Source organism: Carassius gibelio, chromosome B23 (genome assembly GCF_023724105.1).
Source record: "Carassius gibelio isolate Cgi1373 ecotype wild population from Czech Republic chromosome B23, carGib1.2-hapl.c, whole genome shotgun sequence".
NCBI lineage: Eukaryota > Metazoa > Chordata > Actinopteri > Cypriniformes > Cyprinidae > Carassius > Carassius gibelio.
This window is the reverse complement of record NC_068418.1, coordinates 12,868,578-12,890,778: the sequence shown is the minus strand read 5'-3', so window position 1 is coordinate 12,890,778 and position 22,201 is coordinate 12,868,578. Positions and strand designations below refer to the sequence as shown.

Below are 22,201 nucleotides of genomic sequence, written 5' to 3'. Positions count from 1 at the left end.
CATGCCAACAGCATATTAATAATGTTAGAAACATGATTAACAACATGCAAATCATGCTAAAACATGTTAGTGATATGTTAATCATGCTAGAAACTTGGCAGCAATATGTTAATTATGTTAGCAATGTGATAACGACATGTAGCAACATGTTATCAACGTGCTAATAATGCTCACAATGTGCTAAAACACACTAACAATATGTTAGTCATGATAGCAAATGCTAACATCATGATAATCATGTTAAAACCATTTTGGCGAAATTCTAGCAACATGCTAATCAAGCTAACAACATGCTAATATCATGCTAATCATGTTAGAAACATGTTAAAAAAATGCAAATCATATTGAAAACACATCTAAATTTTAATCTTTACAATGATTTTAAACTTCAAGCTTTTATAATGACTTCAAATTTTCAGGCTAGGGTTTCTCAAGCCAACCTAATGTTTGTTTTGACTTTTTTTTTATCTAGTTGTAGTTATTATTTGATCCTGGGGCACCTCTGACATCAGAAGTTTGAACCACAGCTCTGCTGTTACATGAATTGTGAAACAAAAGTGCCTGAAATTTCCATATGAAGCAGATTGCTTTAATTTAATAAATTAATTTATATAAATTCTCCTCAAAATTGCTTATTGTTATTATATATACAATTTAATTAAACATGAAGTCAAATTTTCTGTTGTTTTACATTGTGTATATTGTGTGTATACTGTGTAAATTGTACATACAGTTAAACCAAAAAATATTTTTTACCAGTTTTTGTTTTTTTATTAGTGGGTCCAGGACACTAAAGTTAATTTATATAAGTGAGGATAGCAAAATAAAGTAAACTGTCATGTTATACCCAAAAAAATGTCATATAGTGGACCACAAGTAAAATTTATAGACATTTGAGACCCCAGACACTTTGACCTGACCATGTTTTGCTTAAGAGTTTTTTCTTTAATTGCCTTTTTACACCAAAGACTGAACAGAATTAAGCATTGCTTGGTATTTGGTTAACCTCAGTTGGTATTATCTAATTGTGTACTTAAATTTAACAGCTGACAGCTAATCAACCAAATGCATTACATACCTTTCTATCAAAGTTATCTGACGTTAACAAGATGAATTTGTTCTGACACAGCTGAGTTATTGCCATATTTTATTACCATTTTCTAAACTATAGCAAATAAACTGATAATGTTAGAAATATTGAAGGTGTCTGAATAAATTTAGGTTTTACTGTATATGCATAAACATATAGAGAAAATAAGTTAAATGAAATATCTAATTTTATAACAACATGTATTAATAACAAGCCATTCTTTGAAATTCAAGAATTCTTGCCTTGAACCCTGGTTATTTTCTGACCCTGGTGTCATGTGTATCTTGCAGGTGTCTGCTGACAAACTCGACTCCATCACAGCCTTCCCAAAGTTTTTCAACCAGTCATCCTACACTAAGCTGGCATCCTACCGCAGAGCGATCTTCCAGGCCCTGGAGGTGAGAACAGAGATCAATCTATGTTCATTGTTTTATGACACTTAAAAACAATTGTTTCTTATGGGCAGTTAGACACAACAATGCAGTTTACAGTATATTTAGTACATTTAATAGAGGATAATAATAAACATTTTCACCTGCTGTTCTGAAAGCTTGAAGCATGGGCTTTACTTGTACATTTTGAGGAGTGTATGTGTTTTTGTGTGAGATAAGCTGGAAACTGGGCAAACACTCATCTGGAAAGTCTGGAATTCCCCAGAGGTTCCTTAATTATCTTTCTGTGAATCGTACCTCCTAACAAACTTAACAAAAGCATCCAAGTCCAGACATGCACCAGAACAACAGGACTGGCTGTGCTTTACTTCTCTCTCTCTCTCTCACTTTCTCTCTCTCTTTCTCTCTCTCTCTCTGTTGTTGTACGCCTCTGCTTCACAGTCTATGCAGCATGATTAATATCTGTAATTTGTCTCCTTTTCAACAAAGAGGACAGTCTTAGTAAATGTATGTTATTTTAGACACCGTACTCATAGTTGATTTTATTCCGCTTGAGACTTAGAATGATGGTTTCTGTTTTCTTACACTTACTGTGATCTACTGTTCTCCCACTGTCCGTGTGTCGTCAGGTGGCTAGTATACGAGCAGAGAAGACTTTTCCTCCAAGTGAGTCAGACAGTCTTGAAGAACAGATAAAGCCCATGCTCGACTGGGCTCATAACGGCTTTCTGCCCAAAGGTCAAGAGGGCCTGAAACCCAGAGAGAACGCAGGTGAGCACATCATATGACTCTCTTTTATAACTCACACCCGATTCTTTTTGAAAAACTGCTTGAATAAAAAGGTTTGTCTCTGGGTCAAAAATAACACAGCTAAAGGCTTATGAGAATAGGGTGTTTATCATGAGCACAGTTTAAAGCATGAATAACAGTGCGTTATATTACAAAATATTGATCAATGTAGAATTTATTTAAACCTACTATAGCTCAAGAACATATGCTACAGTAACATATTCACAAGTAAGGCAATTCTGGCCGATTACAGTTTAGTCAATACATATTTTTGTGCTTTGGACAATAACTGATTGATGGACGGTTTTAAAATTCTGTACAGTTTTGTATAAATACAATTATAAGGGGCCGTTCACATATTGCGCCTAGTTGCGCCCCTGAGGCGTCTGTCTGTTGCTAAGCAACCATGACCCGCTCTCTCCATGAAGACGCGGAAATTTCAGCAAAGGAAAAATGGATTTGCTGCACTAAAAATCTCTTGCAGTAGCTCTGCTACTAAATTTATTTCAAAATGGCAATCCATATATAGCTACGGTCAGCTGTTCTTTCATCTTGGCTGAGCTTTCAGCATTGTTACGGGAAAGGATGAAGCTGATTGGTTGGTTCTTGTCACATGACCCGGGGTGCGCTTGCGACATTCTGAAAAGTTGAGATGTTTTTAACTCGATGCGGTGCGGACGCGCCTGGAAAAAAAGGGCGCTGCGCACTGCGTCGCTTCCATTATGAGCGCGCATACCGCGCGCCTACATTGGAAATAACTAACTTGCATGTGCAAAAGACGCGATATGTGAATGGCCCCTAATAAAACACTAAAGACTAAATCTGACATGAATTTCGGCATCACAGCATTATGATATCATTTTAAGATTTTATAAAGATTACATTTAATAATATTACTGAATTATTTGTGCTTTTAAAGATTAACTTTGGGGGAATATTAGATGAAGGCAAATGTAATCTTAATGTAATTAATTTTTTTAAATAAATAGATGCCCCAAAATGTATGCTTTTCGAATATAGGCCAGCAGCCAATGTAGTATCAATATATATCGTGCCTTGAGATGTTAGTTAAAAGCAAAAATAGATTAGAAAAGTGTAGCTTGGAGCAAAAATTTATCATCAGACACCACTTGGTTTGTTATTTAGCTATTAATTCAATGACATTTAGACAAATGCTCTTTTTATGGTCACTGAATACACAAACTATCAAAATAAAGACAAATATTAATGTGAACCAACATGACACGTGAACAGACAAACCCATAAAAAACACTTAAACCGTTAAAGTGGTTTCTGCTGGCAGAATATAAAGCATTGCCAACTTGTTAAGTCATATTAAGCGTTAGCAACAGGAAAGTAATGTAACTTGTTGGTCCAGTTTTTCTCCCAATTATCAAATTGGGAATGTTATGAATTCATTTGTAGTCTCACTGTAGTTGAGCTCCAAGACTGTGTCCTATATATTTTTTAAGATTACATTTACATTTTTTAAGGTTAACTTCATGTGAAAGTTACATGATTAAAAAGGTAATCTAAATGTAAAATTATATTCAATATCAACAGACACCAATCCATTAAAAAAATAAAAAATAAAAGGTTAACATGAATCAACACAAGATATAGTTTATTTATAAATACATAGGGGTATGTGTGTGTGTGTGTGTGTGTGTGTGTGTGTGTGTGTGTATATATATATATATATATATATATATATATATATATATATATATATATATATATATATATATATATATAATTTGATTCAAATAAAAAACTAAATAATTATCAAACAAACAGGTTATAGCACAGAATGTGTGGAACCCTGTGAAGAAAGTTTGTTTAAGTTCTGTGGAACTCGATGGCTGTCAAGTCTTTGTGGTATTGCCTCAGGCATTAGGGTTCAGTCAGGTATTGGCAGCTTACTCTCTCACATTCACTGACTCTGTGTGTCTGATCATAAACCTTTGTTTGGCTTCTTTTAACCTGGTCCATCATATCTAAATGTCTATACCTTGAGTTTTTAGTAGAACACTTCAGGATGGACTGCAAAATGGCTTCAGATCATTCAGTGTTGAACTGGTTAAGCTAAAACATAAAATCATTCAAACACACAGAAACCAAAACTAAACATTCACATATGCATTTATGTGTATTTCCTGAATGTTTCTAGGAGATATCAGGGCATTTCTAAGAAATTTAGTTATCAGGTTCTTAGAAATGTGAAAAACATTATCTCATTCCCTTTCTTCTGGGAAAAAAAAGTAATATATCAGTTCAGTGACACTTCTACATGCCAAACGTATTTATATAGGCAGTCATTATGTTTTCTATTCACTTTATATGAAAGTGAAAATTTGTGCTTTTTAGGAGTAATTAATGATAAAGAAACTTAATTAGGGGAAACTTCATACTTTATTACTTATTGACATGATAATAACAATATTCACAATCTGAGCTGGTCAGACATTTGTTGGCATGGTTTAGGGTGTTTCATCTCATTTAAAGAAGTCAGGCCCTTAAGTATTTTTCTAAAACTTTCTGGTTGAAACTTATCTATCAACTATTAAGTTTTTTGAAAATGGTGCCAAGAGTAAGTGTTTACATTTAGTTGATACTTAAAAAACCTAGGGCTATTTAGAGATGTTTCAGTTTAGCACCAAGACACTGAAAATAATCCTGTGGATGAGCAAACACAAATGCTTGGCTCTGGTGGTGTGGTCTTACAGTGGAATCAGAAAGAGGAAATACCATATCTAATTACTTTATAACTTTATAGATACCTGGCTTTTTCCCACAGTCATTACAGATTTTCTTTGTCTAACAGCTGCCTGTCTGCTCATTCATGGCTGTATTTGTCTTGGATAGTTTCTTGATGCCTGAGTTTTAATTTGCCACGAAATTAAAAAGAAGAAAAATAAGGTTGTATTTAGAGCTGCACAATTAATCAAATTTATTATCACGATTAGAATTAAGCATGCCACAATTACGTAATCGTTTTAAGCGGCAATTCATCGTTCAAAGTCCACTTATGTTATTTTGCATGCTTTATATACACGCTCACCGTATTTATCGGACTATAAGTCGCATCTGAGTGTAAGTCGCATCAGTCCAAAAATACGTCATGATGAGGAAAAAAACATATATAAGTCACACTGGACTATAAGTCGCATTTATTTAGAACCAAGAACCAAGAGAAAACATTACCATCTACAGCCGCGAGAGGGCGCTCTATGTTTTCAGTGTAGACTACAGGAGCATAGAGCAACATCTCTGGCAGCATAGAGCGCCCTCTCACGGCTGTAGACGGTAATGTTTTCTCTTGGTTCATTTCTCTCGCTTTACGTCAAATTAATTTTGATAAATAAGTCGCACCTGACTATAAGTCGCAGGACCAGCCAAACTATGAAAAAAAGTGTGACTTATAGTCCGGAAAATACGGTATATTTTAGATTTTCTTTCTTTCTACACGTTATCTTAAGGGTTTTTCCATTGTTTTAGTTTTAGTATAACATTACAATAACAACCGCGAACTCAAGGGTGGGGGCGGGAGGGGGGCTGGTTATATTGCAATATTGTAAATATTTGTTTTAAACCAGGAAGTTTGCGCAAGGATTATGCGGTGAACCACTTACTCTCAGTCGATTCACTAGAAAGTGAAAGTAAAAACTGATGGCGCTTTCGATGACGAAAGACAAATCTACTTCATATGGTAGCTAAATGTTTTAATTTAGTTCTCCAATATTTCTCTTGTGGCCCGAACATATAGGCTAGTGGAAAATAAATACATTTTTAAAATAAATAAATAAAGAGAGAGGAAATGTATTTTGTGTAAAAGTTTTTTTTTTTTTTTTTTACTTAAAGTTTAGTTATTTAATTTACATTTTTTGATGATTGTAATGTTAATAATTTAAATTACAGGTCTATAATCTATAAACATTTTGAAGCCCTTTTTAAAACATTTTAAATAAGGAGTACGCTAGCCTAATCTTTACCTCGCAGCGTCAGGTTTGCAGTGACGCACTATTGTGGGGCAAAACAATTAAATAAATTTAAGAATAAAGTAACTTAATAATATGAATAGGCCTAATAATCAGAAGAATGTAACTGGCCTACATTAATTGAAAATGACAAATTAGATATAACTAAAGGGTATAAAATAATTGTATTCAGAAATGTTTGTGAACTCTTTTTATTATTATTTTTCAATTCGTTATTGAAATGGTCTTCAAATAAGGAAACGGGTGCAGTTAATCGCCGGCGTCAGTCACAAAATTTATATAAGCCTTGGCCTATATATATATATATATATATATATATATATATATATATATATATATATATATATATATATATATATATATATATATATAGTTACGGGCTGTGTATGCAGGCTTGGGAATCAGACGAGCGAGGACGATAATAAATCAAAAGAGGAGTTTAATGAATATCAGTAACTTCAGAGGTAACATACAGAGTAACATAGATAATCGCGGACAGGGAGGAACTGAACAGACAGGGTTTTAAACACAAGGGAGGTAATCTGGGGAATCGAGAACAGGTGGGGATTAATCAATTAACTAAACAAGAAACAGGACATGACCAAAATAGGGAAACAGAAAGTCCATGAACGTAACATATATATATTTCATATATCGCGAGGACGACTGTCAACAGCTGTTTAATGAATGGACCAAACTTTATGATAATTACCTAATGGTTCCGTTTCCGGTTCCACTAAAATCATTAAACAACTATTAAAAAATATTGGTAGGAAAAAATGCACAATACTCAACTACTCAATGCTCAATACTGTTCATTACTTACTGTCAAACTAATTTAAAGGTTCAGCAATATTAAAATTCAACGTATATTACAACATACGGATCTTCATATGTAGGGTTTGGGTATTTTTTTCCGGTTCCTATTCCATTTAAATAAACTATGATTATGTTTTTTAATATTTTACCTTCATTGAATGTAATGTTGCTGGAATGTAGTAAGTGATGTTGAGTTATTTTACAAATAAATATTTCACTTTGTATATCACTCTTGAAATGACCTGTACACTAAATAATCTAACCCTCATACTTACATAACAATAGCAGTCTATTTATTTAGTGGTCCAAGTTGAAGTCAGTATGTATATTAATGACAATATGTGACAAATATAATGTAATGTAGTGGGGGCTGAGGCTGCGTGCGGCAGGTAAAAATGTAAAGTCCAAAGTAGGGCTGGGCGATATGGAGCAAAAAATATATCTCGATATATTTTGCTATATCTCTATATGCGATATATATCTCGATATCTTTACAGGAAAAATAACCCCCCTAAAACTACTGCAAAAACAAATATGCCAAATATTACATGTTTAGGGCCCTATGAAACGTCTTATTTTTTCTTCACCATATGCTTTATTGTTACCTAATTCTGTGTTTTAGCATGTGTAATTATTTAAATGCATAAAAACAACTTAATTAGTTTAAAAAAAATCTTAAAATAGCCTTATGTGAAATTTTTTCCCTTCAGAAATTCTGTGTATTTACATTTTTCTGGTTGTCAAATGAAGGGCATAAAACATTTATTTAATTTTTCTTTTAATCATTTAAAATTAAGCAAACTTTATTTTTTGGTAAACAAAGGGGATTTACTATTAAAAATAAAACATGGAAGAAATGTTGTGTGATTATTCCTTAAAAAAATATGTTCATTTCATTTTAATAATAGTAGTAGTGGGCTATGTACATTCTGCTGAACAATAGTAAAATATTTCTGCCAAATACTTTTATTTTGACGGGTTTACCTTTACAGTTCTGTGTATGTGATACTACAGTCTATGATGTGATATGAGTTTTACTCAAATCAAATGGTCAGATGCTCATGAAGTGACTCTCGGTGCAGTTCTGGAGATGTTCCTCATGTGTTCACATCTTTATCAGTGATAGGAAAGACGCTGAAATCAGCGCGAGCATCACGCGCTTCCATGTGTTTAATGAATGAAGACGCGCTTCTGCGCCATTCGTTAACACAGACACGCAGAACATGCAGGATTCATATTTAAATAGACTTTTCCGGGTTAATATTTGCAGATATTAGTCTATATCGCGATTTGATTTAAGTGCATGACCTACTTTTGATAATTCATTCAAAATTTAACCAATTCCGTGACATTCCGCGTTAAACTGTAAATACCGTTTTTATGACTGGATTCCGTCCGCGTTTTCTGGGACGCGGGTCCAAAGAGTCCAAAGGGTCTTCTTTCCAAAGACACCAAAATTATTATTAGTAACACATTGAAGTAAGGAACTGTTGCAATTTTAAGTAAGGTGGGGCACTTTCAGCTGTGAGTCCCATAATGGGGGGTTTGGTTAAGAGGTTAATAAACTAGTGTTTTATGAGTCAGTATCGCAAAGATGAAGGTGATGATGCTGACTCGCCATCTCATCATTGGACATACATTTAAAAAGAAATGGATCTTTACGGATTACATATTAATAAAAGTTTTTGTTTTGGATTGAATTGGAATTATTTCAATTTTTTGGCATTTAAAGCTTTTTGTAAATATACTCTGTAATAAACAAATCTCCATATTCATCGGGAAGAAGGAGGCGGGAACCGGCGCACAATCAAAAAGCACTTTAATATCCAAAATAAATACAAAACGGCGCACCAGCCCCTCACGGCCGACTGGTGCGCATAAATAAAAAGCACACACATTAAAATAATGTCCCAGGCCTGGTCCTCTCTCGTCCTTCACGGTCGTCACTCCAGTTTTATATCCTTCCATCTCCTACGTGGGACTCGATACTAGCGGTGGGGCTCAGGTGTAGCTCATCTCCAATCACTACACCTGGCCTCACTCCTCGTTCCCACGCCTCTCGGCCCCGCCCCACTCGCCACATACTCAACATGTCTATAAGGAAAATATTCGCTGAGTTTCAGTGCATTTTTGTGAAGCGCTCCTGTTCAAGACCGAGACGGCAAGCACATCCTATTTGTTTTCCTTATTTTACAAAAGCAAAACGTTTTCTTGATATTGTGAGTGCACACAAATAAAAATAGACCCTTTAGAGTTTCAAACAATGTATTATTCTTACCTTTATGGACAAAAATGACAGCATATTTAATTTGTTTCCACTGATGTCCTGAAGCAGGCTTCAGCTTCCATTCTCCACACAAACGATTGGATATGCGCCTAAAAGTGCACATTTATCTAGGTTAAATGTTTAAACTAACATTGTGATATGCCAGTTTATATTTTAAGGTTATTAAGATTCTTTTGTAATGTGGCTTTATTTTCACAGCGGCACATTTCCCCCAAAATTTGCATTACTGTAATTGTAAAAAAGAAAAGTAATAAAATGAACCTGTCTGGACACAACTTTCCATGAGGTAAATTAGCACTAATAATGATAATATAAAATAAATAATTGAATATATATATTCATCATAAATAGAACGAGGCATCAGTTTACTGTCTGGGATTTGTCGTACTGTGATACTCATATTTTGAATGTAAAATTATTGCAACATGAAAGTCTGTTGTCTCATTTATTTATAACGTTTTATAATTTATTTTATGTAGTAATGCTATAGGCATTGGCCAGCTGCTGAAGTAGTTCTCACAATACAGTTGCTTTATTATTATTTACAGTTCATTATTTACACTTCATGTGTGATCATGTGTGATTGTAACAATGAGTAATATAAATCTACTTGTTTCTCTTCCAGCTGAGTATTGTGTTTTTCCCCTGGCTTCAGAGAGCTCAGCGCTGCTGGACTCCAGCCCTCCGGAGCTCCCCCCCTCTGCCAAGAGAGCTCGTCTCAGCCTCTGTAAGGCCAAATCTGGCACTGAGGACGTCTACAGCAGAGGTTAGAGCTCACACATGTGCTATTATTTATGCTCATGTGAGACTGCTGCACACCAAATGTGACGTTAAAGGATAAGTTCAAAAATGAAACCCAAATTAAGATATATTTAATGAAACCAGAGAAATTTCTATCCATCCATTTAAAGTCTATGAGTAGGTAATAAGTGTTTTTGGTTTGGAGTGACATGAATTAAGTAAATGATGACAGATTTTTTCATTTTTGAATGAACTAGCCCTTTAAATGACACGTGAATGCAAATGATGAATTGATGTCTTAATGGCCAAATTCCTATATGAAATTGTGTGTTTTATTTATTTATTTATTTTGCAATTCTGAACAATTAATTCAGCCATACAAACCTTTTCAGACAATATTTGCAATATACTTTTGTGTTACTGAATAGCATTGAGCTTTATCTCTCATGTGTTCCTTATGACTGGCAATTCATCTACTTTTCAGAACAAATGGTCCATGAAGTTTTGAAGAATCACAGAAGTATAGAAGGTGTGTAATGTTGCTACCTGTTACAGGTACTGCCTTCACTCATTAAAAAACACATTAGGAGCCATTCACGCAGACCTTTACCATAAATTTTTTTTGAAGTGTAGGGCAGTGGAATGAAAAACGACAAGATCTTAAGGTTTATTATAAGTTGAACCAGCCTACATTTATGCAAAAAATGCAAACACAGTGGTCAAATGTGTCCATTTAGTACATTTATGTAGAAAAACATTAAAAAAGCAGTGCGGCTGAATGCAAAAACGTAGCAACCAATAATGCTTGCCTCATAACTGCATTGGCGCCTCAGATGATCCAAGTTTGAGTCCTGGCTCCAGGCCCCTTCTCTTTATTGTTCTCCTCTGTCTTCTCCTGTTATTTCAGGCTCATGTTATTTAAAAAAAAAAATAATAATAATAATTTTTAAGTTGCAACTTACAAATGAAGAGCAAAAGCAATTCGTCAAAAAATATTTGTAATATATAATTTCAGGTTTATTAGACTGTTAGATCAGAAAGCAAGCTAGAGAAAAGCAGAAATGCAGAGAAGATATCAATTTATTAAATCATTTATTTTTTGCAAAACATTTCTCACTGGTTTATTAATTCTTATTGCAAGAACAAGTTATTCTTGTATTTTGACTCAGCCATCTGTCAATATGCTTGATTTTCTCCTGTTTCAGAGTTCTGCCTCTCTTGTGGAAAGACGAGAGTGGCGACCTTCCACCCGCTGTTTGAAGGAGGCCTTTGCCTAACATGCAAGGTAAGAGTTGACCTTATCCTCCAGATTCTCATACACAACACAACTCGAGAGTCTGGGAACGTGGATCTCCAACACGTGCTGACATGATTGCTCATGAAAGTGTCAGACAACAGCACTCAATCTTTACACCTGGACATCAGTATTGTATATTGATTACCTTAAGGGGACAAAGGAAGTGCCATGCATGTATGGATTTCACCGTAGATCATTTCCATCATCGCTGCATTATCCTGTTACACTCTGTTTGCAGCAACACGATACACTGCTTCGGGATTCTGGTTGGTAGGACACTTAGCAATGTAAGTTATTTACTCGTGTTTTTATTTGTGCATGTATCAGGATGTTTATTTGGAAATCTCCTACATGTATGATGATGATGGCTACCAGTCGTACTGCACTGTGTGCTGTGGCGGCAGAGAGGTGCTGCTCTGTGGAAACGCCAACTGCTGCAGGTACGAAACCGAATGCATGCTTCTCACAAACTCATTCTTGTCCCACAATCTCTTATTCAATCTCGCATTTCATTTCACTAGCGTCTTGGCATTTCGTCACACTTCACTTCCATAACGGCTACCCCCCCACCCCCACCCCAATCTCTGAGCTGTTCAGATATTTGTCTTCTTCTGTTCTTCAGCACTGACATATTGGCTTTCTTTTAAGGCAAAGTATGTAATTTATTTACCATTAATTATTTAATTTTTTTATCACAGTATTTTTTATAATTAATTGTTTATTTGGCAGTTGTACTCTTTATTTTATTTTTATTTTTTTAACGTTTGAGTTCCAATGAATTGACAATACAGAAATAATCTTAAAACTCATAGCTTTCTAAAGTATTTATTCATTTGTTATAAAATAAAGGTGAACGCTAAACCGAAATAATAAATGAGAGACGGACAGATGAACAAAAGCACAAAACTAAAATAAACATAAAGCAAAATTTAATCCGGACGGTTCCGGTGTTAGACTTTGTTCTTTATTTTGGCACTTTTTGTGCACATTGTGCTCCACCTTAAATTTATAAAATGCACACTATCATCCTTTTGAAAATATTTTTCTGCTCCCCATCATTTTCCTGTTTTGTCATCCCTAGGAAATGCTTGTTGGTTGTTGATGAACTGTACAATGTGTACAATTATGTGATGTGGTTCTCTGCAGTTGATCTACAATGCTGTCTAAGAGTTGTTGTTTTTTTCTTGTTTGATGCTTTGGCTTTTCTGACTCATGTCAGGCTGCTCAAACAAAAAGCATTGTTTTAATAGTATCACCTTATAAATGGCTTACACATCAAACTCAAATAGTAAAAAATATTTGAAAAAAGTACTCTTCACCTTTAACACCATCCGTTTAATTTTCTTTTTTAAAGGCTGTCTTTGATCGGTGTCTGTGCTTGCAGGTGTTTCTGTGTGGACTGTCTGGATATATTAGTGGGAGCAGGAGCGGCCAACAGCGCCCGTGATCTGGACCCATGGCGCTGCTACATGTGTCAGCCTCTGCAGCAGTACGGCGTGTTAAAGAAACGCCACGACTGGAGCCTGAAACTACAAGAGTTCTTCGTCAATGACAATGGACAGGAGTTTGTGAGTCTCATATTAACCTTTATACAAAAGGGAAATACTCTTTTTGCAAAACTGTAGATTTTATTACATTATATTATAAAACATTATATTAACTTCTTTTTTTTTCAGGAAAGTCCAAAGATTTACCCTGCGGTCCCAGCAGAGCAGAGACGTCCAATCAGAGTCCTTTCACTGTTTGATGGTATTGCCACAGGTTATTATGATATCTCTTATATTCTATATTCACATTTTCCAGGTAAATTCTAAAAAATTGTAATACACACACACACACACACACACACATATATATATATATGTATGTATATATATATATATATATATATATATATATATATATATATATATATATGTATATGTGTGTGTGTGTGTGTGTGTGTGTGTGTGTGTGTGTGTGTGTATTAATTATTCTATAATTATATTAATTATTGTATAATTATAATTATATAGTAATTATTCCTCAAATAAAAGCCGGGCCTACAGGTAACAGGCTTTTATTTGAAGCAAGCTTTTATTAGAGGCAGGCCTTTATTATATATATATATATGATATGAAAACAGAAAAATGCTGATTCATAATTTATAAAAATGGTTTCTCTCAAATTACAAGACTTTTAAGTCTATAAATAAATACGTTAATAAATAATACTTTAACATATAATTTTTTTTTTAAGAAAAAAGTGTGATTTCAAATAAAAAACATCCTGCTACAGGCATTTCTGTTCATTTTAATGCTTGGTTTGTGTCAATTAAAATTATTTTAAATAATTTATCATCTTTAGGGAAGTTTGCTGAGGCCCCCTAGTGGGGCCCAGACCCCCATTGCACTATTGGTATTTTATCTAGTAACAAATAAAATTGACACAAACAAAATGAAATTAAAGTTATTTGTGTGTACATATACATGTTAGTGCTGTCAAAATTAGCGTGTTAATGCATGCAATAAACTTTTTTGTTAAACATATTTAGCGTTAAACATATTTAACTAGGTAAGTTGGCTTACTTACAACTTACAGCTGCTGCTTCTGTCTCTCTTTTTTTTTCTTGACAAAAATTGCATTTATTTTGACATGCAGAATATCTTTATGACAGCATCAAACAGGAGACTTTTTTTAGATGTGCAGTCCAATTTGCTTCAGTGCCAAACGAGTCAAAAGAGCATGGAAAACGTTAAAGATGGCGAGGAGTTTCGGTAGAACATCAGTGAAACATCAGTTAGATGAGATATTGTTAGGCAATACTGTGCTTGTAACATGCTATTCAATTGCGCACACATATGCGCCAGTGTGCTGTATATCTTTTCATATTAAAGTGCAATTATATATAAAAGGTTGTGAGAAAACACGATATGTCTCAGATGCGTGTCATGTTTAACAGCGGCAGCTCTTAAAGATATAGCAGCCAAAAACCTAATAACCCAGCTGCTGTGATGTCTAAAAATGCCACTAAACAAATATAAAAATATATGTCTTTATGTTGTTTGTATATTAATTTGAATATGTAAATAGGGCACTAGTGATTTTGAATGCTAATCACTAAGGTTTCATTAATGTGTTTTTTTCTTCTTAATTCAGGTTATTTAGTGCTTAGAGACTTGGGCTTTAAGGTTGATGTGTACATTGCATCAGAAGTATGTGAGGACTCCATTTCAGTGGGAGTTGTCCGGCATGAAGGAAAGATCCAGTATGTGCACGACGTACGCAACATCACCAGAAAAAATGTGAGTTAACAATGTACAAGTTGTGTTGTGCAATGAGTCTTTAAAATATTTCAACAGTTTGAGCTCTTTATTTATTGTTTTGTCTCAACAAAACATTTGCTGTTTTCACTGAAGACTATTTCAGGTCTGTGAGGTCAGTTTTACTGCTGTTCATACATAATCAGGGTTTATATTAACCGAGTAAGACCCAGACCTCTGAGAGAAGACTGAGAGAGACTGATTGGCGCCATCACCTCACAGGCCACACACACCTGGCTCAAAGTTATTTGTTTAGTAGTGCATTGCTTGTCCCAACAGCGCTTGATAAGGCTAATGGCTTCACCTGAGTCTGGTCTTTGTCGTCGCACCTCCAAATTTCTGTTTGGCTTCCATTATCTCTCCAGCTCACATTCAAACGCTCAGACACACACATGGAGCAGCAAGTTGTCTTAAGCCTTAGTGACGGAACACAAAAGCGCTTTCTCCCTTCCTAAATCCCCTCTCCTCGACTCATCCATTCACCCCCTCACCCTCCCATTCAATCACTCATTCACTCACCCATTGTTGTTGCCAAGCTGAATGGGGCGGGAGCACAGAGAGAGAACGCATGAAAGGACTCTTGTCGTGGAAGAAAAGAGAGAAGGGATATATTAGAGGGGGTTTTCGGGGCCCTGGGTTGGGTTATTTATGAAACACTGAAAGAATGAGAAGGCCTGAAAAGAGTCCAGCTGCAGACAGGCTCTCACACTGGCACACGCAGATGTGCCAAGGGGAAAGATGTACACAGGCCATTCCCACAGGTGTCTGAAGCATGGGTTTCCTTCAGCAGAACATCTGGAATGTCTGATTAAATGCCCCCTTTGACCTCAGTCACTGACAATTACACCAAATTACTTAGATCTGTCCTGGGAGTTTCCTTATCAAGTAACTCAAGGAACGGTATCAGGCAGAAAAGGTTGCACTTCGTGTCGGAACCTAAAATGTTTTCAGTAAAAGTAGGAAATCAAAATAAAAAAAGTCGCTTTGTATTAAAGCGTCTGCTAAATTATTAAATGTAAATGTAAAATAGTGTGCAATAGTTGCTTTCTGAAATTAAATGGCATTCATTTTCTCCATAGGGAGATTGATTACTAGTAACTTAGAAACCATTAAAGAAAAACATATGGTGAGCTACAGGGTTGTTAATGGATGGTATGTGGTCATGCTGAACCAATCAGCATGCATTTTGCATCATTCAGCAATGGAATTCCTTGTGAAAAACTACATTACCCATGATACTGTGAAGAAATCTCCATCAATCAGAGAATGTGACAAGCTAATCATGCCAAAACAGCTCTCAGGGACTTCCCACTCTGAGGAGACATGCAAATCTCCCTATTCTCTCATATTACTTAAAACGTGTGTGTGTGTGTGTGTGTGTGTGTATTGCAATAAACTAAAAATATCTTGTTTTATATATATAGTATATTTAATCCATTTCTCTGAAGTTATATCTTTATGTCATTAGCAGTGCTTAATGGGATTGCAATTTTTTTCATCATTAAGTACACAGTCCTGTATCTTTATCTTTTTGATTTTCAAATACATTTTAGCTTCAAATCGAAGGTTTGTAATGTTGTGATTCATCTCCTAGATGGTCCGTTTGGTTCGTATGGATTATAACTTGGTAATGAATACTTTTCAAAAGTCCTTATTGGAAAAATAAATTCCTTAAGGGAAAAAACATTTCTGGGAAAAATAGTTCCAGACAGTTGCACTCTGTAATGAAACATTTGGGATGTTGGTGAGGTGAATGTGTGGTGCAGCTGTGCTAACACTAGATGATGCTGTTGTGTTGCTCAGATTGCTGAATGGGGGCCGTTTGACTTGGTGATTGGTGGAAGTCCCTGCAATGACCTTTCCATTGTCAACCCTGCCAGGAAAGGCCTGTACGGTAAGACATTATAGACATTATCATCTTATGAATCTAATTAAGGGAATCTTTCATTCTCCTACTCAAACCCCTTGTAGATTCTTTCATTTGTTATAATTACACGCTGTTTCAAAACATTCATTTATTATGGTGATGTGTTTACAATCCGCTCTGTGGCAGGGTTCTTATTAAAACTTTTTATTTAGACTTATCCATTCATCCATCCATTTTCCAAAGCTGCTTATCCTCTGTAGGGCTGCATGGCGGACATGCATTTTGTAGCTTCTTAAGTAGATTTGTGCCATCACACATATAATGTTAGTTTCAATTTGAATTACTGAGACAGTAAGTAAGGCTTTAATTCTAAAGCAAACAGTAAAACAATGTTCACAAAGTGCTTTACAGCAGTGGTTCTCAACCAGGGGGTCAGGTCCCACTAGCAGGTCTCAAAGCAAACTTTCAAGGGGCCACAGGATGACTTAAAATAATTTAAAGTAATTATTAATTAAATATATATTAATAAATAGAAATCACAAAATGCATTGTGGCTAATTTATATATAAAAAATCATGTGGTGTTTTCATAAATACAGCAGAAATAATAATAATCATCTTTATTTATTTGCACTAGTTCAGTTGAATCCAAACCATATCTAAGGACTATAATCCCCCAGAACACCCTAGCAACCAGGTAGCATGATGCTAACAACCAGTCAGACTCCTTTAGCAACCAGTCAGAATATAAAAGGTTTGAAAAGATGCACTATTTTGTGTTTAGAGGGGACTGGACGCTTGTTTTTTGAGTTCTACCGCCTCTTGAGTGAAGCGAAACCGAAAGAAGGCGAGGACCGACCTTTCTTCTGGATGTTTGAGAATGTGGTGGCCATGAGCGTCAATGATAAGAGAGACATCTCACGATTCCTGGAGGTTTGAGATTCATCAGTGGTTGCTGTTGTTAGAGATGGATTGAACTGGTTGATTCTGATTACAGTTTGTTTTTGCGTATCTCTAGTGTAATCCAGTGATGATCGACGCCATTGAGGTATCAGCTGCACACAGAGCACGTTATTTCTGGGGAAACCTGCCAGGAATGAAGAGGTATGTGCCATCCCATCCTCCCCAGTTCCTCTTAAATAATCTCCAGACACCGTCTCTATAAACCTTGTCGACCAGCATCGCAATCAAAATGAAAGCATGATATGTACTTTATGCGAGTTTGAAATGAATCCGCTTTCTTTCAGACCGCTGTGTGCGTCTGGGATGGATAAGTTAGAGCTTCAGGACTGTTTGGAACATGGCCGTGTCGCCAAGGTAAGTTATGTGTAAAGCCAGCAGGCCTCAATTTATTCAGTTCATGACTTTGAGCAGACTGTACCAGGAGAAAAACTTTCAATCGTACTCTGTGTCTTTAGTTTGGTAAGGTACGCACCATCACAACACGATCCAACTCCATCAAACAGGGCAAAGACCAACACTTCCCTGTCATGATGAACGGCAAAGAGGACATCCTGTGGTGCACTGAGCTCGAGAGGTGAGTTTGCAACAACAACAATTGGATTTTTTGATTATACTATTAAACTTGTGTGCTGATTTCAACATCATTTCGAAAGAAATTTTTCAACAACCAATTAAACTGAATGGTTTTAATAATGTCAGGTGGTGTAATATTAAGTCAAATGTAACATATTCAAATGTTTTTTTCAAGGTACTATTTTTTTTTTCAAATAATAGATTATTAATTTTCATTCTTTTCCTTGTAACATATGATATTTTACAACTTACCTTGTCATGACATAAAAATGTAAAAATAATCGACAAATCTACAAACAGTCATGAAGATTATTATTTCATGAAGCGGTTATTTCCTGTTTTAGTTTAGAGTTGGACAAAGGTTTTTAAAGATTATTTTAATATTTGCTGCACTGCTTGAGTAGCCTATTTAATAAAGTTTCTTTTCAAGGATTTCTTTCATTTAATGATTAGTTTTCATTAATTGTGATAGAATGGAGTTTTTTATCACCCTGATTTTTGACTTCATGCCTTTTAAAAGTCAAAATGAATTTCAAATCCATTAAAAATTTCTGTCTAATAAATAATTGAATTATTCAAGTCCATGTCTATTGAAGTCCATTTATATTCATTAATTACATTTTTTAGTATTGTTACTTGAATTATTAATAGAATAAGAAATATGCGTGATGTAATAGACCAAAAACTCTCTTATTTCCTCCTCCTCAGGATTTTTGGCTTTCCTGTCCACTACACTGATGTGTCCAACATGGGTCGTGGTGCCAGGCAGAAGCTGCTGGGACGGTCTTGGAGTGTTCCTGTAATTCGGCACCTGTTCGCTCCATTGAAGGACTACTTTGCCTGTGAATAACACATGTAGTCCATGATCACGCAACAGATCCAAAATCACACAACAAACATCGTAAAGTACAAAACCAAATGTCCTCAATAAGGAGCTCTTGGAGACCAGCTAACCTCCACATTTACAAGACGAGCTGAGACGTTGAGCTGACTTGAGGACGTGGGTAGTCTTGACCAAACTAAAGGTAGACGCTGTGTTGTGATACTTAGAGTGTCACGTAGTAAAAACACTTTTAGCTTTTGTACTAGCCATTTTTAAATTGATGTGCCTGTCAAGGTCTTTGAAACTGTCAGGGTTCATCTCGACACATGCAGGTAGATTTTGTCCTTTATTATCATGAGAAAAAAAAAACATAACTGTCCTTGTTGCCTTAAAATACATTAGTGACATTTTACAACCAATCTGGCAAAGGAATGTACAAATCTAGCATTTTTATTATGTAAAAGAATCAGTGTACTTGCATGTGACGCATTTCCATGGTATTGTTGGTGCGAGAAAAATACTTGAAATCTAGCAATGCAAACGTACAAACACCAAGCTGTGAGCCCTTAGAAAATGCATTTCAAAAGATGAAAGCGTGAAAAGAGTTGATGCCCTGTTCATGTTTCAAACAGCCTACATTCCATCTGTAACATTGCACAATTACAATCTAACCAGAAGGTGTTTATTAGCAGAACTCGAGGGCATTAGCCTGCTAAACATTACACGATTGTTTTCTTGGCAAGTAATTAGTGTCAAATAATTACTCAAGATAGAGGTCAGTGTACTGTATTTTAACCTTGAAATTAATGTTTACAAACTTTAACACATTTCAACATGTTTTTTTTTTTTAAAGCTTTCTTATTATACCTTGAATTTTGTTTTAGATTGCCCTCTGTGAAGAGGGACTGGTGTAGATGTAACATGTTAGCTCTATATGGGTTTCTCTCAGAGAGAGGCTTTCGTTTTGTCTTTGAAACTGTTGTTCTTAATACTTGCTGTTGCTGCACACGCATAAGAAACACATTGTAGCTGAAAAGTGATGCCTCATCTGTCCAAAACACTTAACGTGTGGTGCCTTTTGAAGAGAACAGATACAGCCTGCCACACAGGGGGTTGCGAAGAAACTTTCTGCTTTTGTTTGATAGACCTTTATGCTGTAACAAGCTGTTTTATACGTCTAGTTGTATGCTTAATGTAAACTACTGTCCAAACTTAAAGCTTGAAGACCATAAAGTAACCTTAATACTTCATAAGACATTGAACAGAATTATCGTTGGATACTGCATGTAAATTACACTCATTTGTCCTGTACACATCTTAAAATTTATGTAAAAACAGTGCAAAGATGTGCTTATTTTCTTAAAGGTTTTTTACTGTAGCGTAAACACAATTGTGATATCATAGCCTTTATATTTTGCTTGGTAGATCTTTAAATTTGATATATAAAGCTGTCTTTTTACTTGTTTAGTTGGTAACATGATGAACATGTTTATCTGTACCTTTGAACATTAACAGTGCTTTTATACAGTCAATTTATATTTACTTTATTTTTATACTTTTATTTCCCTTTTAGTTTTTTGTATACATTTTCTTTTTCTTTTGGGACTTATGGTATAAAACTCAAACAATAACCAAAAAAAAATTGTTAGTATCCTCTGCAAAACCAATAAAGACAGACTCCAAAGATGTTTGTGCTTGTGTTTTGTGTTCAGTGTCTGCTTTTAATTGTGTTATTATGACTGGGATTCTATTTACTGATTTAAAATTAATATAATCACATTAAAAGGAGCCTTGTAAAACTGATTAAATACACTTTTATCAGATGCATTTGAATGCATCTAAATGCCTTTACATCTTTAAATGTCCAGAGAAAAAAAAAAAAAGATTTTGTCCATGCTTTTTAAAACTAAAAGGTCTATCACCACCTGCACATCATGGATCATTTTAAAAGGGTGATTAAGTAATTAATTAATGACACTTCTGCCGGCAACAAGCATTACAAAATATTTATTTACAACCAAAAACTGACTAGACTGCAGAGATAACTAGTCCATTCTTGGTATTCGATGTCATTTGGACATCACAAAATATAGAAAATATAAAAAAGAATATTGATTTTAAAATCTGTTGCATTAAATGTGTAATCATGATGGAGAGATAAAAAAAATGATTTTGGTCAAGTTTAGGCAAATATAAAGAATAAAATAAACAATACAACTGAAGCCCAAAAAATGTCCACCCTGTTAAGGACAAATGAATAGTTTAAAAGACTTGGTTTTGTATGGGCATTGTGGACATTATAGGATATCTTTTAAAATCCATGTCCCTTTGTCCCTTTAAAAACGAATCAGATAAATTAGCCTACTATACAATGTATTAGGCTTATTGTACATCACTTATTGTACACATAAGTAGCTACATCATTTTGCATTTTTTGTTTTCAGGTAGGCTGCAAATGCAGCTACATTTCGCTCTAGAATTTTCGGTTGCACTTTATTTTACAGTACGTGTACTAACATGTACTTATAGTGTACTTAGTGTATTTATCTAAAAAATAATTCTGGTAATACAAGGTAACTACCTGGGGTAAGGTTAGGTTTAGGGGTAGGTTCAGGGTTAGTACCTAGTTATTACATAGTTATTGTAATTACTATAATAAGTACATAGTATGTACATGAGGAACAGGACTGTAAAATACAGTGCTACCGAATTTTCATTAACACTGATGTATTCGTTTATTTTCCATCATATTTTGATTAGTAAGGAAAATTAAATAAAATAACGCTTGGTATTTTAATGTGGAATAAGAACATATTTCAGTTATTTTTTTATATAATCACTTGTTCTGTTTCTCCTGATTTTTTTTCTTTGTGTTTCGCAGTATTAATATGAAAACCACTGGTTGTGTTGCTCTTCTGTTTTATCTCCAAATCTCACTCCACTTTGCTGGTTTTTCCATAGTGCACTTTAAAATGCGCTCCCCCTTTTGACTTCTGATTCCGATCAACGGTGTTCATTGTAATATTTAAATAGAACATTTATCTGTAAAAACGAAGAAAGCCGTTTGAAATGTCGGACAAGTTTTGATTAACGCAATACACGTATGTGTTAATGATAGACCAACATTATGCCAATATACAGGATTATTTAACACGCATGCTGTAAAACTCACTCATTTGATCTTTAGGGATTATTCTGATATTAATAACCTACTCTTAAACCGTTAATTTGCTTTTGATTTTTGAGGAATGCGGAGATTAA

The 22,201-nt window shown here is 34.8% G+C and overlaps 1 protein-coding gene across 3 annotated transcripts in view; it reads left to right on the top strand.

Moving 5' to 3' along the window:
- Positions 1-20,620, top strand: part of dnmt3bb.1 (DNA (cytosine-5-)-methyltransferase 3 beta, duplicate b.1) — a 43,636-nt gene extending 23,016 nt beyond the window's left edge. For 2 of the 3 annotated variants that reach the window (XM_052594256.1, XM_052594258.1), the window contains exons 8-22: positions 1,381-1,488; positions 2,112-2,253; positions 10,001-10,141; positions 10,601-10,645; positions 11,322-11,401; positions 11,741-11,853; positions 12,798-12,981; positions 13,090-13,174; positions 14,552-14,697; positions 16,519-16,609; positions 17,366-17,514; positions 17,600-17,685; positions 17,829-17,898; positions 18,000-18,118; positions 18,826-20,620. In XM_052594256.1, coding sequence (XP_052450216.1) covers positions 1,381-1,488; positions 2,112-2,253; positions 10,001-10,141; positions 10,601-10,645; positions 11,322-11,401; positions 11,741-11,853; positions 12,798-12,981; positions 13,090-13,174; positions 14,552-14,697; positions 16,519-16,609; positions 17,366-17,514; positions 17,600-17,685; positions 17,829-17,898; positions 18,000-18,118; positions 18,826-18,967 — 1,701 coding nt within the window. In that variant the 3' untranslated portion in view covers positions 18,968-20,620. The remainder of the gene's footprint in view (positions 1-1,380; positions 1,489-2,111; positions 2,254-10,000; positions 10,142-10,600; positions 10,646-11,321; positions 11,402-11,740; positions 11,854-12,797; positions 12,982-13,089; positions 13,175-14,551; positions 14,698-16,518; positions 16,610-17,365; positions 17,515-17,599; positions 17,686-17,828; positions 17,899-17,999; positions 18,119-18,825) is intronic. The other variant, XM_052594257.1, reaches the window with a different exon arrangement.
- Positions 20,621-22,201: the final 1,581 nt, after the last annotated feature.